Source organism: Melanotaenia boesemani, chromosome 12 (assembly GCF_017639745.1).
Source record: "Melanotaenia boesemani isolate fMelBoe1 chromosome 12, fMelBoe1.pri, whole genome shotgun sequence".
Classification (NCBI taxonomy): Eukaryota; Metazoa; Chordata; class Actinopteri; order Atheriniformes; family Melanotaeniidae; genus Melanotaenia; species Melanotaenia boesemani.
The window spans coordinates 19,676,320-19,688,963 of NC_055693.1; the positions used below are offsets into that span (position 1 = coordinate 19,676,320).

A 12,644-nucleotide genomic window follows, 5' to 3' on the forward strand; every position below is an offset into this window, starting at 1 on the left:
GTTAATGATAATTCCCTGAGCAACCGGTTTGAAAGATTGTTAACACTGAAAGATGAAAGACAACTTGTTTTTATTCGTAGGATGCAAGAATGGAGTTATTTCTAAGTACAACAAATTGAAGTGTTTTATTTTCTATATTCCATTTTATTGTGGGGTTTTGTTTATTCACTAAGAGCAGCATTTTTGGCAAATGTTGGGGCATGTCACACCAAGAAAAATGTAGGTGTACATTATAAAATCTACCTCAATCACATATAGCTTTTTTAGCTTCACAGTTTTATCTTTGGATGCAGACTCACTGTCACACTGACTGCTATGGTTTTCGGGGAAAATATAGAGGTTAACAAGAAAAAAATCATCTGTTGTGAAAAAGGCGGGATTGGTTTTTCTGAATAGCATATAAAATATAATCAAATCAAGGCTAAACAGAATCTTGAGCGTCACCAGTTTTCAGAGAAGGAGAGAACATGTTGATTTTAGCTTATATGCTGCACAGATCTAAAAAAAAAAAATCTAAACAGTTAGTGGATGATTGCATGTTTGTCCAGGAATACTGGATATTCTCAGAAGGAAAGTATAGGCCTATGCAAACATACAAGACTCACAGTTTATTCAGTTTTAAAAATTCATGCATTCATTTACAACTTTAAAGCCATAACTCAAAGCATTTTAACTTGATGATCATTAACTTAATAAACTGAATAACGGTCATTCATTCACTGTAATATAATGTCACTTAGGCCTATTTCTTTTGTCCAAAAGAAAATTAGAGTCTAAATGTCAATATGGACTAATGAAAGCTGACTTAAATGACACAGGGTCAGCAGGGAACCTGCTGGGGTGTAGTTACTTAATAAATCAGCAACTCATGGTGCATTAATGCATGCATGCATGCACACACGCCAACACACAGCATGCTACAAACATATAACAAACGCACACACAAAATGTCCCCCATGAACTCCATGAACAGTGATGACCCACCAGCCTGCAGTCTGGCCGCGTGGTGGCGCTCTTGCTGTGTCCGCCCGAACAGGTGCGGTCTGGCTATTTAACCGCGGGGTCGCTGGATTCATTTTGCTCTGAAACTGACAGCGCAGCGCACGAAATCTCCAGTAATGCGATGCCAAAGCCGCTTTTTAAACTCCACGAGAGCGCTGTTTGATCTGGTGGAACTTCTTCAACTCACCGCCGCTTCCTCATCTTCACTTCGCACTTGATGACATTTTTCTGCGGGACTCAGCATCTCCATCCCTTACTCGGTCTTTTACACCCTTGAAAGTTTGAATTCGTAAAAGTAGAGATGAATAACACCGGGTTCAACCAGACAGAGAGCGGACTGTTGAACAAGACCGAGGAGTTTTTTTGCTGCAACTTTTCATCCGTGGTGACAGACAACGGCTTTGTGGCCGCCTCTCCGGATGAGAGGAGCCTCTTCATCATGAGAGTGGTCCAGATAGCCGTCATGTGCGTGTTGTCCCTCACGGTCGTGTTTGGCATATTTTTCTTGGGCTGCAACCTTCTCATAAAGTCGGAGGGGATGATAAACTTTTTGGTAACGGACAGAAGACCGTCAAAAGAAGCGGAGGCAGTAATTGTTGGAGCTTTCTGATAAATGGGGACATTTGCTTTACTGCTGATGGAGTCAGATGGGGGCAGCGGAAAGACAGCCCAAACGAGGCCATGTTTTCATGCTTGTACTGTTTATTCAAAAGAAAAATACAACACAAAGGAGCGGTCACCGTGTACCCTCCTGGTGACCGAGGCTCAAAGGTATTCACCTTATTTCTTGTGGCCTTTTTGATGGCAACATAGACTCATTCGTCTTAAAGAGGTACAGTGTGCTGAAAGCCTCTTTTTGATATATAAAGTATTTAGTCCCGCACTGTTGTAATTGAAGTAGTTGCCCCGTTTGTCAAGCAGCCTTTGTCAAGTTAGTGACAAAGTTTTTGTAAATGCTGCTAAAATATGCCCTCTGGTATTGCAAAGGCAATGGAGGCGTGCATGTTTAAAATGTGTTATATGCTGTATGTTTTGCCATACAAAAAGCAACATACTCATATTTGGTGGATTTTCTAGTCATAACTGTATGGGTAAATGGAAAAGCCCAACACGACGTGTAGCTTGTTCATTTAAGTACTTTTATTCTGTAATTAAAGTGTTTTCCTCTTAATTCAAGTTTATTTGGCTTTTTTCCTCTTTTTAATTTGTTTTACTTGTGTTAATTATACAAATAATGTTGACAAGTCAGAATTAGGGTTGGTCATGTAGGCAAAAATTGTTATGTTTTGTATATATATATATATATATATATATATATATATATATATATATATACATACATATACATTTAAATCTACATTAGAGTTAAACAGTAATGACATCACATAAAAATATTTTTTCTTTCATTTGCTATTGTGTATTAATAATGGGGATATTATAAACTATTTTATCCAAGAAGACACATACTCTAATCTCACAAGAAAACTACTATCCTATTATCTGTGGGTGTTTTATTTATGAGTCTGAATTTTCATCTAAGCAGCCTTTCACATCCTTCCTCCTTCTGTCAAAACATCTGTCGTGCTCTGCCTCTGGCTCACCTGGCTGCTAGCTTCCCCAGGAGCTTCAGAAACTACTTGTCTTGTCAGTGCAGTTTGGATGAAGCCATCGGGCAATATGCTGCTGCCTCATTGCCCAACTGTGCTCCACACACACAGTTAAACAGTATAAGCTTGCTTTCTCTAAAATGCCCTTCAATCTAGCTGCTCCCTCCTCATTTTTTCTACTCCTGACTCAAGTGTCATGTTTGGCAAGGTGTTATTCTGTGTCATAATGGACATGCACAGTGATTTCCACACCTTATAGGTTGGGTAAGATCTATCATGGTTTGGATGAGCTCATAACGGTAACATATGACAGTGCAATGTAATCCAGTGTTGCTGCTTTTGTAAAGCATGTCATATTTAGTTCACTGAGGCTGCAGTTTAGTGTCTGTCATGCATTGCATTGTTTTGGAAGACATGCCACCTCTTTTATTTTATTGAGTTTACTGTGATAAAACAACTACATGTAAAAAGATATTGGCACAACTAAAGCCGCACCTCTCCTCATGAGCCTCTACCAAAGCTTTGTGTATGAGCATGAACACTGAGCAGTGTTTATTGCCTGTTCAGTGTACCAGATCATATTGTATTTTAAAGTTGTACTGATTGTGTTCAGCCCATGACTGCTTTTAAACATACTTATTACATTTTAATCAGATTAATTTAAAAATATCAATAAGACAAGACTGCTGTGACAAATAATAGCTCAGCGTTAAAAAGGCTAATTCAAATAAGAATAAAATTCACTAAATCTACATACGGTATGTATCAAAAATACACCACTAAATGATCTTAGAAATACATTTAGCTACTGCACCATAAGAACAACATATGTGTCTCATTTTAGCTCATTTTCATTCTTAAAGTAACACACAAACACTGTGAACATTTATTTTAAGTTAAGATTTATAATTCTGGGATGTGGATGCTGACTGGAGAGGGAAAAAACTTTCAGTAAACGTCAAATACATTCTTCTATTTTTTCATTACATAATAATATCCCATTCCCACAAATGTTCTCAAGTGCATGTTATTTTCATTTTGACATTTTGAAATGAGAGCAGAGTAACAGTTCAGTGCAGCAGGCAGTTCTGAATCCCACACCAAGTGTCTCTCTCTGTTTTGTATGATTGCTTTCATTAAGGAGCACTGGAAATTGCTCACAGGAAGATATCGTGACTGTTAAATATCCAGCAGAGAACAATCTTCTGTCTGCAGACAGCCCATTGTTAATTTATCCTGCAGTGCCTCATGAGCGCATATACTTAAACTGGATTATGCCTGACTTTGAGAAGCTTGTAAGAAATACATGTAAAAATAGAGATTAAGATTTTAAAACAAGAGCTTTATCCTGTAAATCCTGTTTTTTTCTGCAGGATTTAAAAGATTAGTTTTCTGGTAAGCAGTCAGTGGCGACATCAAGATTTCACACTCTGTTGCTCAGAAAAATTTAGGAGATGTTAACAGCAGTCATTTCTACCCTGCTGTCAATAAAGTGATAGTCTTCTGCAAGGATTATAAGCTACTCCTCCCTACATATTCAGGAATGTGCTTTGAGTTTTACACTGCCAAAAGTAGCAAACCAGGCTATTAAAAATACATGGTTCAAACATCTTTTGCTTGGTGTTACAATGTGTTCTCACTTTTCTTCCCAAAGGCAGAAAGTGTTATGGGTCAAACAAGGAAAGAAGGAAAAAATCACAGTTATACCTTTATCGTGTACCAGTGGCCTGGCAGTATATCAGCAGTATAGCAGAGGGGTAATACAGCATCGTCTCACTTTATCCCATGTGTACTGTAAGTGGACTGTGCTCAACCGTGACAGCATCTGCAGGGTGTTGATTGCGGGCTAAAACAGGCTTCGGTTCCTGGCTTGCTATCATGTGATTGGCTGGAGAGCAGAAATCTAGTCGATGAACTGGATAGTGACTAAAAGCTTGAAATAGCAGCAAGGCAACCATAGTCATTCCTGTGTTTTCTACTATTCTCCCACAGCTCATCTCTCAGCCGTCTTGGGCTCATTTCCTGCTTTCTGATGGGAGTAACACATCTGTATATATAGTATCATTTTAAGGTCACATGGTTGTGGTTGTATTAAAAATTTTCTCAGTTTATTTACTTGAAAAGAACAGTTGGTATATTTCCTGCATTTCAGTTTTCAACTTATATATCCTGAGACTGATGCATTTATTTTCCTCAGTAGTTATTTGTGCTCAGCCGGAGTCAGCTGCTGTCGACGTCACGTGGCATCGGGATTTTACGATAGCACCAGTAAGTGTGGAAGTCAAGCTGTGATAAATCCATGCAGACTGGTTTTAAAGAATAATTTCATTACTTCGCATCTCCATCTCCAGTTATGGGATGAGTGATGGCTATGTTGTATGCTGATTGTTTTGCAATGAAACATCACAGAAATTTTACATTTGAACAACCCAGCCTCCAACACTTCGCTTTAATCCAGTGCGTGTCTAACATTGTAAGAGTAAAAATGACTTTCCTTCAAGTCAAACTGAGGAAAATTATTAATATGGTGAAAAAAACTCAATGTTACTCCTTTCTGTAGCAGAAACCACTGCGTGAACACCAGAACACTCGCAAAGACTACAATCAGTGAGCACTTATACTTGCAGTCACAAATACAAACTCTATGTAAGGACAAAACATCCATAAACAAAACACAGCAACGCAGCCACCTTCTCTGGGACCAGGGCTCATTTAAGGACTGAAGTGAAGTGAAAACAGTCATGTTAGCTGATAAATCAAGTTTGAAATACTTTCATAAATCATGGACAAAGTATAGGGGGACTATCAGGCTGTCAGTGCACAGATTAGTAGTCAGCTCCTATGATGGTATGAGGTGCATTAGTGCACATGGTATGGAAAACTTCAATGCAATATACAGGCTGAATGGCATAGAATACCCCCTAAGCAGTGTCTTTTTCAGGGAAGGCGTTGCTTTGTTCAGCAGAACAATGCCTAACCTAATTTTGCACATTTTCCAACACATTCCAGAGTAAAAGAGCCTGATTTTTCCACCCTCTCCAAACTGTCTCCCTAAAGTCCTCCAAAACTGATTACTTGCAGGATGGGGCATATACATCTAATTTGCATGCGCTGTGGGGAACATTATCTTTTGGTGCTGGAGCCTATCCCAGCTGGCACCAGGCATGAACAGTATACCCAGGACAGGTCACCAGATACAAACAACCATGCATGCATTTAGAATTACAAGTTAGCTTAACATGCATGTTTTTGGACCATGGCAAGAAGTTGATTCCCAGTAATTATACAGAAATGCCACTGTGCTGTCCCTTATAATTTCATTATTAAAAGATTAAAAGTGCAAATGTTTTTGACCAGCCTATTTTTCTTTTCTTTTCTTTTCTTTTTTTTTTTTTTGTTGCCCTTCTTGTGGTTAAAACAGCAACAGATGGGATTATTACAGGTTGAGTGTTAAGGTTGGAACAAAAGTGTTGAAGAAACACATCTAAGAGTGCAGATCAAACTAGTTTCATATAAAGAAAACAGAGCATATGGAGTCACCAGGAGCTCATTAAATTATCACAGTCGTGCAAATGCATAATGAATGTTCATTACTTTAAAATAATAGCTATGATGATGTGATATTGACCCTGTAATCCATTTCAATGCTCACGTAAGTGTGTTTCAGGGTTTATTACCTTTCTAATCATGCCATTTTCTGGCAGCTATCAGCCTCGTCTGTGGAAGGGAACTTTGACTTCATTTTCACAGGAAGGTTTCTGCATACACCATTACCAACAGGTAACAAGAGCACTAAAACCATGAAGAGATTATCTATTTTTTTGTTCTTTTTTTCTTCCTACAATGAAATTGCAAGAGAGATCTCACACTCATTGACAAAGAATGTGAGGACTGTAGTACCTCTTCTTCTTGGGTCATTTTAAACTACTTCTTATTACTTTAAGTATATCTGTTTAATGTGCTCTTGCCACATTAGATAAGAGCAGTGAGGATTGTCATAGAATATAGGAGAGACAGAGGAGAAGGAACTGAACATGAACATGATCTGATCCTCTGAGAATCTGTGAATTCTGTTCACTTTGCAACTATTCATTTAAATTTCCTTTTTATAAAATCCTCTTCAAATTACATTTTTTGTGCATAGTCTGTTTTCTTAGGAATATATATCAATAATGCACTGCTAGCTTGAGGAGCAAAGCTCTTCAATCATACAGCAAGACATTTAATAGAGCTGTGCATTATTTAGTCTGTATGTCCCAGTACACCTGGTCTGTGCTTGGTTCTTGCATGAGTACCACTGTTTGTTTTGTTTTACAGCAAAACTGGGGTTTTCCAAGATTTTTTTTTTTTATTTTATTTTTTTTTGCTGTGCTTGTTTATGATATTATTAAAGTGCTAACATTACATATATCTTTGCATATTGTAAGGCAGCCTAGAGTTACCTGAATCTACAGGCATGCAAAAAAGGCTCAATTTAAATACTGTTATGAGCTAATTAAGTACGAAGACGTTTTTTATAATGTTGGAAATGACATTCTCCTTTATTATTTCAGCAATTATGGATTTTTATTTCATCTTTTAATATTAAATACAAAAGAAGAAAAAAGTCTTAAAGACTAAGTTTACAGTTGTGTGGTATAAAACCTGTGCAGATATCTCAGCTTGAAAATGCATTCTGTAGCTAAGCAAGAGTCTTTCAGTTCATAGATGTAGTTTTAGAATATTCTTTGTCCAAAAGACACAAAATCTAAGATTCATCTGTAGATTTTCCATGATGATTGGGTTTGTGGAGTATTAGAGACACAAGAAAACCTTCAGTTTGCCCCTCTTAGGGTGTCTGCAGTGGATTTTGAGATGTGATTAGTATGTGGCTTACTTTTTTATTCAGTGTTTCTCCTGGTAGTGTGGTGTTAAATTGTTGGTATTTAGTTTAATCCTTTTTGCCAGGAAATGTTTTCTCACATATTCCATGTCACAGGCTGTAACACAAGCCTAAAGGTCAATTTACTGCCATGCTAAAACAAAAATGTTTCTCCATAAAATGTCTGCAACTTTTCCCTTTTTTTCAAAGCATACATTTTTAGCAATTTGTAGGAATCAAAGTAAAAGCAAATAAATAATAATAAAATAACTGCTTTTTTTTCTTAAATTAATCTGCAAATCTTTAATGCATAATTATGTGGTGATGATACAGAACAAACTTGTTTCATAAATCTGAAATTTTTTTGCTTTCATGTTCTGAGGAGTTTCAATGTAACCCTGAAGAACCTTTAGAATTCCTCTCTCTTTTATACATTTCTTCATCACATTCTCCCTATCCTGCCCTCGTGACTTACATGTATTTGATCATGCATTTTTCATCAAAGTGTTGAAAAGGTTTGAAAAGGTGTTACTCGTGCTGAACTCTGCCAGAGAGTTCAAATGATCATGAAGAAAAGTGAAGACCTCAGCTTAACACCTAGTTCGCAAAGGGATTTCAGACTCATCTGTGGGCTCGACATCATCGTCGCCCTCCTGAGACCCAGACTACATGGAGAAGTTGTTGCTCACTTAAATGTTTTACCACTTCAGCACATATGGAGTAAAACAGTTTGACCTGCACTACAAAGCAGCGTTTCTAAAGCTAAAAAAATAATAAATAATTATTAGGATGTTAGTAAGTTCTTTTCAGCATTTATGTGAGGATCTAATCTCTTGGCTGAGCAAAGATAAACTGATAAGGGGTGATTTCTTCATTTGTGACTGTAGAAATCGGCTGTGACAGTTCGGACCTGCCTGCTAAGCAGCAGTGTCCTACCTGCCTGCGTGGTGCTCTCCAGTGCCCCAGCTGTCAGTTGCACTCAGTCACCATAACAATCATCTTTGGCCAAGCCAGCTTCTAACACAACATCAGGCAAGTCATCACCTGATCAATCTAATCCCATTTACATCATATTTATGCTTCACTTACAAAATGATTTATCTGAATTGATGCAGTTTTGGCCTAAAATGTAAGCAAATGAATATTATTGCATCATTCTTTTGATTCAGATATAGGTCTTTTAAGGCTTTTTTTCTGTGTATGTGTGTCTGTGTGTGTTTTTATTATAGATACACAAAAACTGAGTTTGCAAGCTATTCTGCCTACAGTACCAACAGGAAAAAATTTGAGCTGCTAGCAGAGCAAATTCTCTCTTGTTTCAGATCTGATGCTATATCTTGGGAATTTATACCTAATGGTGCACCTCCTGGTTCTGTCACACCACATGAAAGTAAGCCTGAGAGCTGTATGATAAAACCTCTGCAGGGTCATGACTTATTGAGCTCCCTCAAATTGCTTCTCATGGTGCTGCAAGCTCTTCCTCCCTCAGGCCTGGCTCCATTATCGCCCAGCTCTGTCTGTGGGTGCTTCACGGTCACATCACTGACTTCCTCCATTTAAACTATGTTGCAATTTAGCCCAAAAGAAACCTGCTAGGTAGATTGTCCAGAGCTGCTAATTCAGCAGTGGAATCATTACATTTATAATACTTATGTTAAAGTTTCTGGTCATGTCAGTGGAGTATTGAAATAGCTGATAAAAAAACTTAATTACTAACTTAACTATAGTTAATACTTTGTTCATGACAATTATGCTTTTCTCAAAGAGAACAACTACTCCAGGGATTTATACAATAAAAAAATATCATACTGTATCAGAGACAGGTCCATAAAGGGAAGATTTTGGTAGACAGAGATAAGCAGGAGCACTGACAGGACATATCTTTCATATAGCAGAGGGCATAGAGGCAATCGTATAGAAACAGAAGTTTAAGCAAATGAATCAGGAAAGCAGATTAACTTAAATGTTATCAAAAAGAGCATCAATCACTCAATGTCAAAATTATGCACTCCAAGTCACAAACCATGTGTGACTTCATGACAACTGAGCATGATGACATTAAAAAATGTCACTCATATAACAGTGCTAGTGCCATATAAAATCCCTGCATGAGCAGTGACCATAGGAAATCTGTAGCTGTGTTTTTTACAGCTTTATGTGCCACAATAACAGTAAATAAGATGGGAAATTGATTTTTAATAACAGCAACCCTGATAGTGTCCACCTCTCAGATTTCTTTGTCCAGCTTTACTGAGCTGCAACTTTACAGTGTTATCTCTGTACTCTGGTGTGTCTCCAATTGTGTGACATCTTTCTTCTCTGTGTTTTTGCATTATTATAAGGGTCAGGTACAGCTGTGACTAAGCATTGCAGCAGTATTTGTGAAATGACATCCCAGCCAAGCAGAGACACACCATATAGCACCAAAGCTGCCACAATAGATCAGCATCCAGCCAGCCACACTCCAGGAGCTGCTTTATGAAAGACCTCCGCTGTGCTCATTCTTACAAATGAAAGGTCAGCCCCATCATATGACCAATAAACTCCTGCCTGTTTGACTGTGTCAGTTTGGATCTGCTCAGATTTACAAACAGTACTGCAAAGCTAATTTAGTAGGTTTTTATTGGTATTATTTTTGGGTAAAATTGAATTTTAAAGTTCAGGTTTTCACATGAAAATCTCTACAGTGGTTTCATGATTTAGTCTTCCTTCACAGCAGCATTTAGCTTAAAATTAGCTTTCATTAAATGTTGCAAAAGAGCTAAAAATCATCTGAAGTACTTCTCACCCTGTCAAACATTTCAGGTATGATTAGCATCAAGATTGTCATATGACACACTGTCATACTTTCTTTAACATTAAACATTAAAATCACCTAAAAGACAAAGCCTGCCAATTAAACTGCAAATTATGTACGCAGCTGCTAAAGTTGTCACATAAAATGTTTGATCCAGGAGCATTGCACCTGGCTTGTGTAAGAGGTGCTTTGATCTTTTACTCTGCTTGTTTTCTGCTCTTTGAAACCATTAAACAGATCTCTGGTCCCTTTGAGGGCTAATTGATTAGTGGTTTAAAAAAAAGGAAAGAAAAAAAAAAGGAAAGTGCAGGAGAGGCGTCTTTGTGTCCAGAAAGACTCACAGTTGTGTGGGTGGTTTTTAGACTCTAAAGGGTAGTTGTAATTGTGGTGACAGAGAAGTAAGAAAAAAATCATACAATGCCAACACATATTTACTGTAAAAGTTATCGTGTTCAGGCCTGTGTACATAAAGATTTCAGTCCATTCTGATCTTGTTCTTTATAATTGATTTATTACTTTTCTATATGCTCACAGTTCAGTTGTTCTCAGTTACCCATACAGACAGTGTTCTCAGTGTGTCAAACAAGTGCATTCAAGTAAAAAATGCATTCAGTGGATTCAGTACTGTATATATGTATACATGGGAAACAGCTTTTAAATAGGTGTCCATTGTAGTGGACGCTATACTCTGTGCATGAAGAGTGGCTCCTATCCTATTTTCCTTGAAAACACCCTTCATGCACCTACCAAAAAGCCTTGAACCCCAACTCCACCCCAAGCTGAAACTGTGCTTGGCTCTATGCTGTCATTATGTAACTTTTTGCCACAAATGATGCCTTCTGGTTGAGTCCTGTCCTGTCCTTCGACAAAGCTGAAGTAAAGGTAACTTTCAACGAGTCATCTGTACTGTGGTTTTCTCAGACATTTTTCAGTAATTAAATGGTGATCTCCACTACTATAGCTGTATACTAGTGCATTGACCTCCCTAAACCACACACTACATGGATGAAATTGATTGGATGCACAAGGTGTGGCATAATAAATAGGTTTTAAAATATTTTGACTAAGGATATACGTTTTAAATAATTGTATAGCAGATTTTGATGACCCCCACTTATTCACTTTGGGGTCTGGTTACAAAAGTGCTCCTAAAATGCCTTTTCTACGAAAGTCCAAATGATAAAAAAAATTTACGTGAATATATCTCAACTTGTCTCTGCGTGGACATGACCTTATATTTAACAATCACTCAGGCTCTGCGTAGTCAGTGCTTTGCAGACCCCCTAGTCTCTTTGACTCCCTTGGGGGCATCAGGGACCCCAAGTTGGGAATTACTGGTATAGAAAACAGATGCATTCTTGTTGCCTCTTGCCACTACCAGTTCATTTCAGCACCTCTAACATAGTTTCCTCTGAAACTCATTTGCGAGTAGTTTAAAATTTAAGCCTTCTAAAGTCTTTATACATTAAGAATTGATGTTTTGAATTATATCTGCAGGTCCCTCCACAGATGCTCCATGTGATTTATTTATATTCTCAGGCTTGAAAACCTAAGGGAAATCAAACCTGTTTGGTGGCTCCTCCACTTCCCAGTCTCAGGCTGTAGAACTCTTGAGAATTTTTTTCTTACAGATGTTTCTATATTTACCTTAAATTTACTTGCATTCACCCCTTTAGTATCTGGTTACTCTGTCTTTTCTAGAAAGAAAAACCTCAGCATGATGCTGCCATCACCATTCCTCACTTTATGGAGATAGAAATTACCAGCTGATAAGCAGTGCATGCTGTGCTTCTGCCCAAAGAGTTAAATTTTTGTTCACAGTTGTGGGTAATTTTAGACATGTCAAAATCAAACCAAGTTGCCTCAAATGGAAACTCAAGTTCAAAGAAAGTTCTTGCCAATAGAAAGCACCTGACTACAATTCACCACAGGGAAGGGTTTCAATACTTTCTGTAAATGAGAAGTTTCAGTTTTGTAAAGAGTTTGCAAATACCTCTAAAAAAAACTTTATTATATTTTAACATTATCAGCATGGGTTACTGAGTGTAGAACTTAAACTTGCAAAACGAAACATTTTCACTCAAAAAATAAAAACATTCAGTTGTCTTCTGGCTTGTCTGACATATATTACCAGTCAGACATTGTCTAGATAATGCTCCTCTACTCTAACAGCTTTGCGTTTCCTCATCCACACTTTCTAAAGGTTTTGAAGACATTCTATTTAAGGGAGAGACAGAATACCAGATTACTATAGACATAACAGATAAAATGGAGAGATGAAACATGCACTTCCAAATTATATGTCATAGCTCATACAGGACTGGCACAAACCTGTCGGGTTTAATCACGTGGGCGAGTTTTACTGTGGACATATTCA

The 12,644-nt window shown here is 37.6% G+C and overlaps 1 protein-coding gene across 1 annotated transcript; it reads left to right on the plus strand.

The window, feature by feature from the left end:
* Positions 1-931: 931 nt before the first annotated feature.
* Positions 932-2,118, plus strand: rprma (reprimo, TP53 dependent G2 arrest mediator candidate a). Its single transcript, XM_042002062.1, has one exon. The coding sequence runs from the start codon at positions 1,304-1,306 to the stop codon at positions 1,610-1,612; it is 309 nt and encodes a 102-aa protein (XP_041857996.1). The 5' UTR covers positions 932-1,303; the 3' UTR covers positions 1,613-2,118.
* Positions 2,119-12,644: the final 10,526 nt, after the last annotated feature.

Bases quoted from the DNA above. Each gene is read 5' to 3' on its own strand.
- rprma (XM_042002062.1), top strand. From the start codon at position 1,304: ATGAATAACACCGGGTTCAACCAGACAGAGAGCGGACTGTTGAACAAG.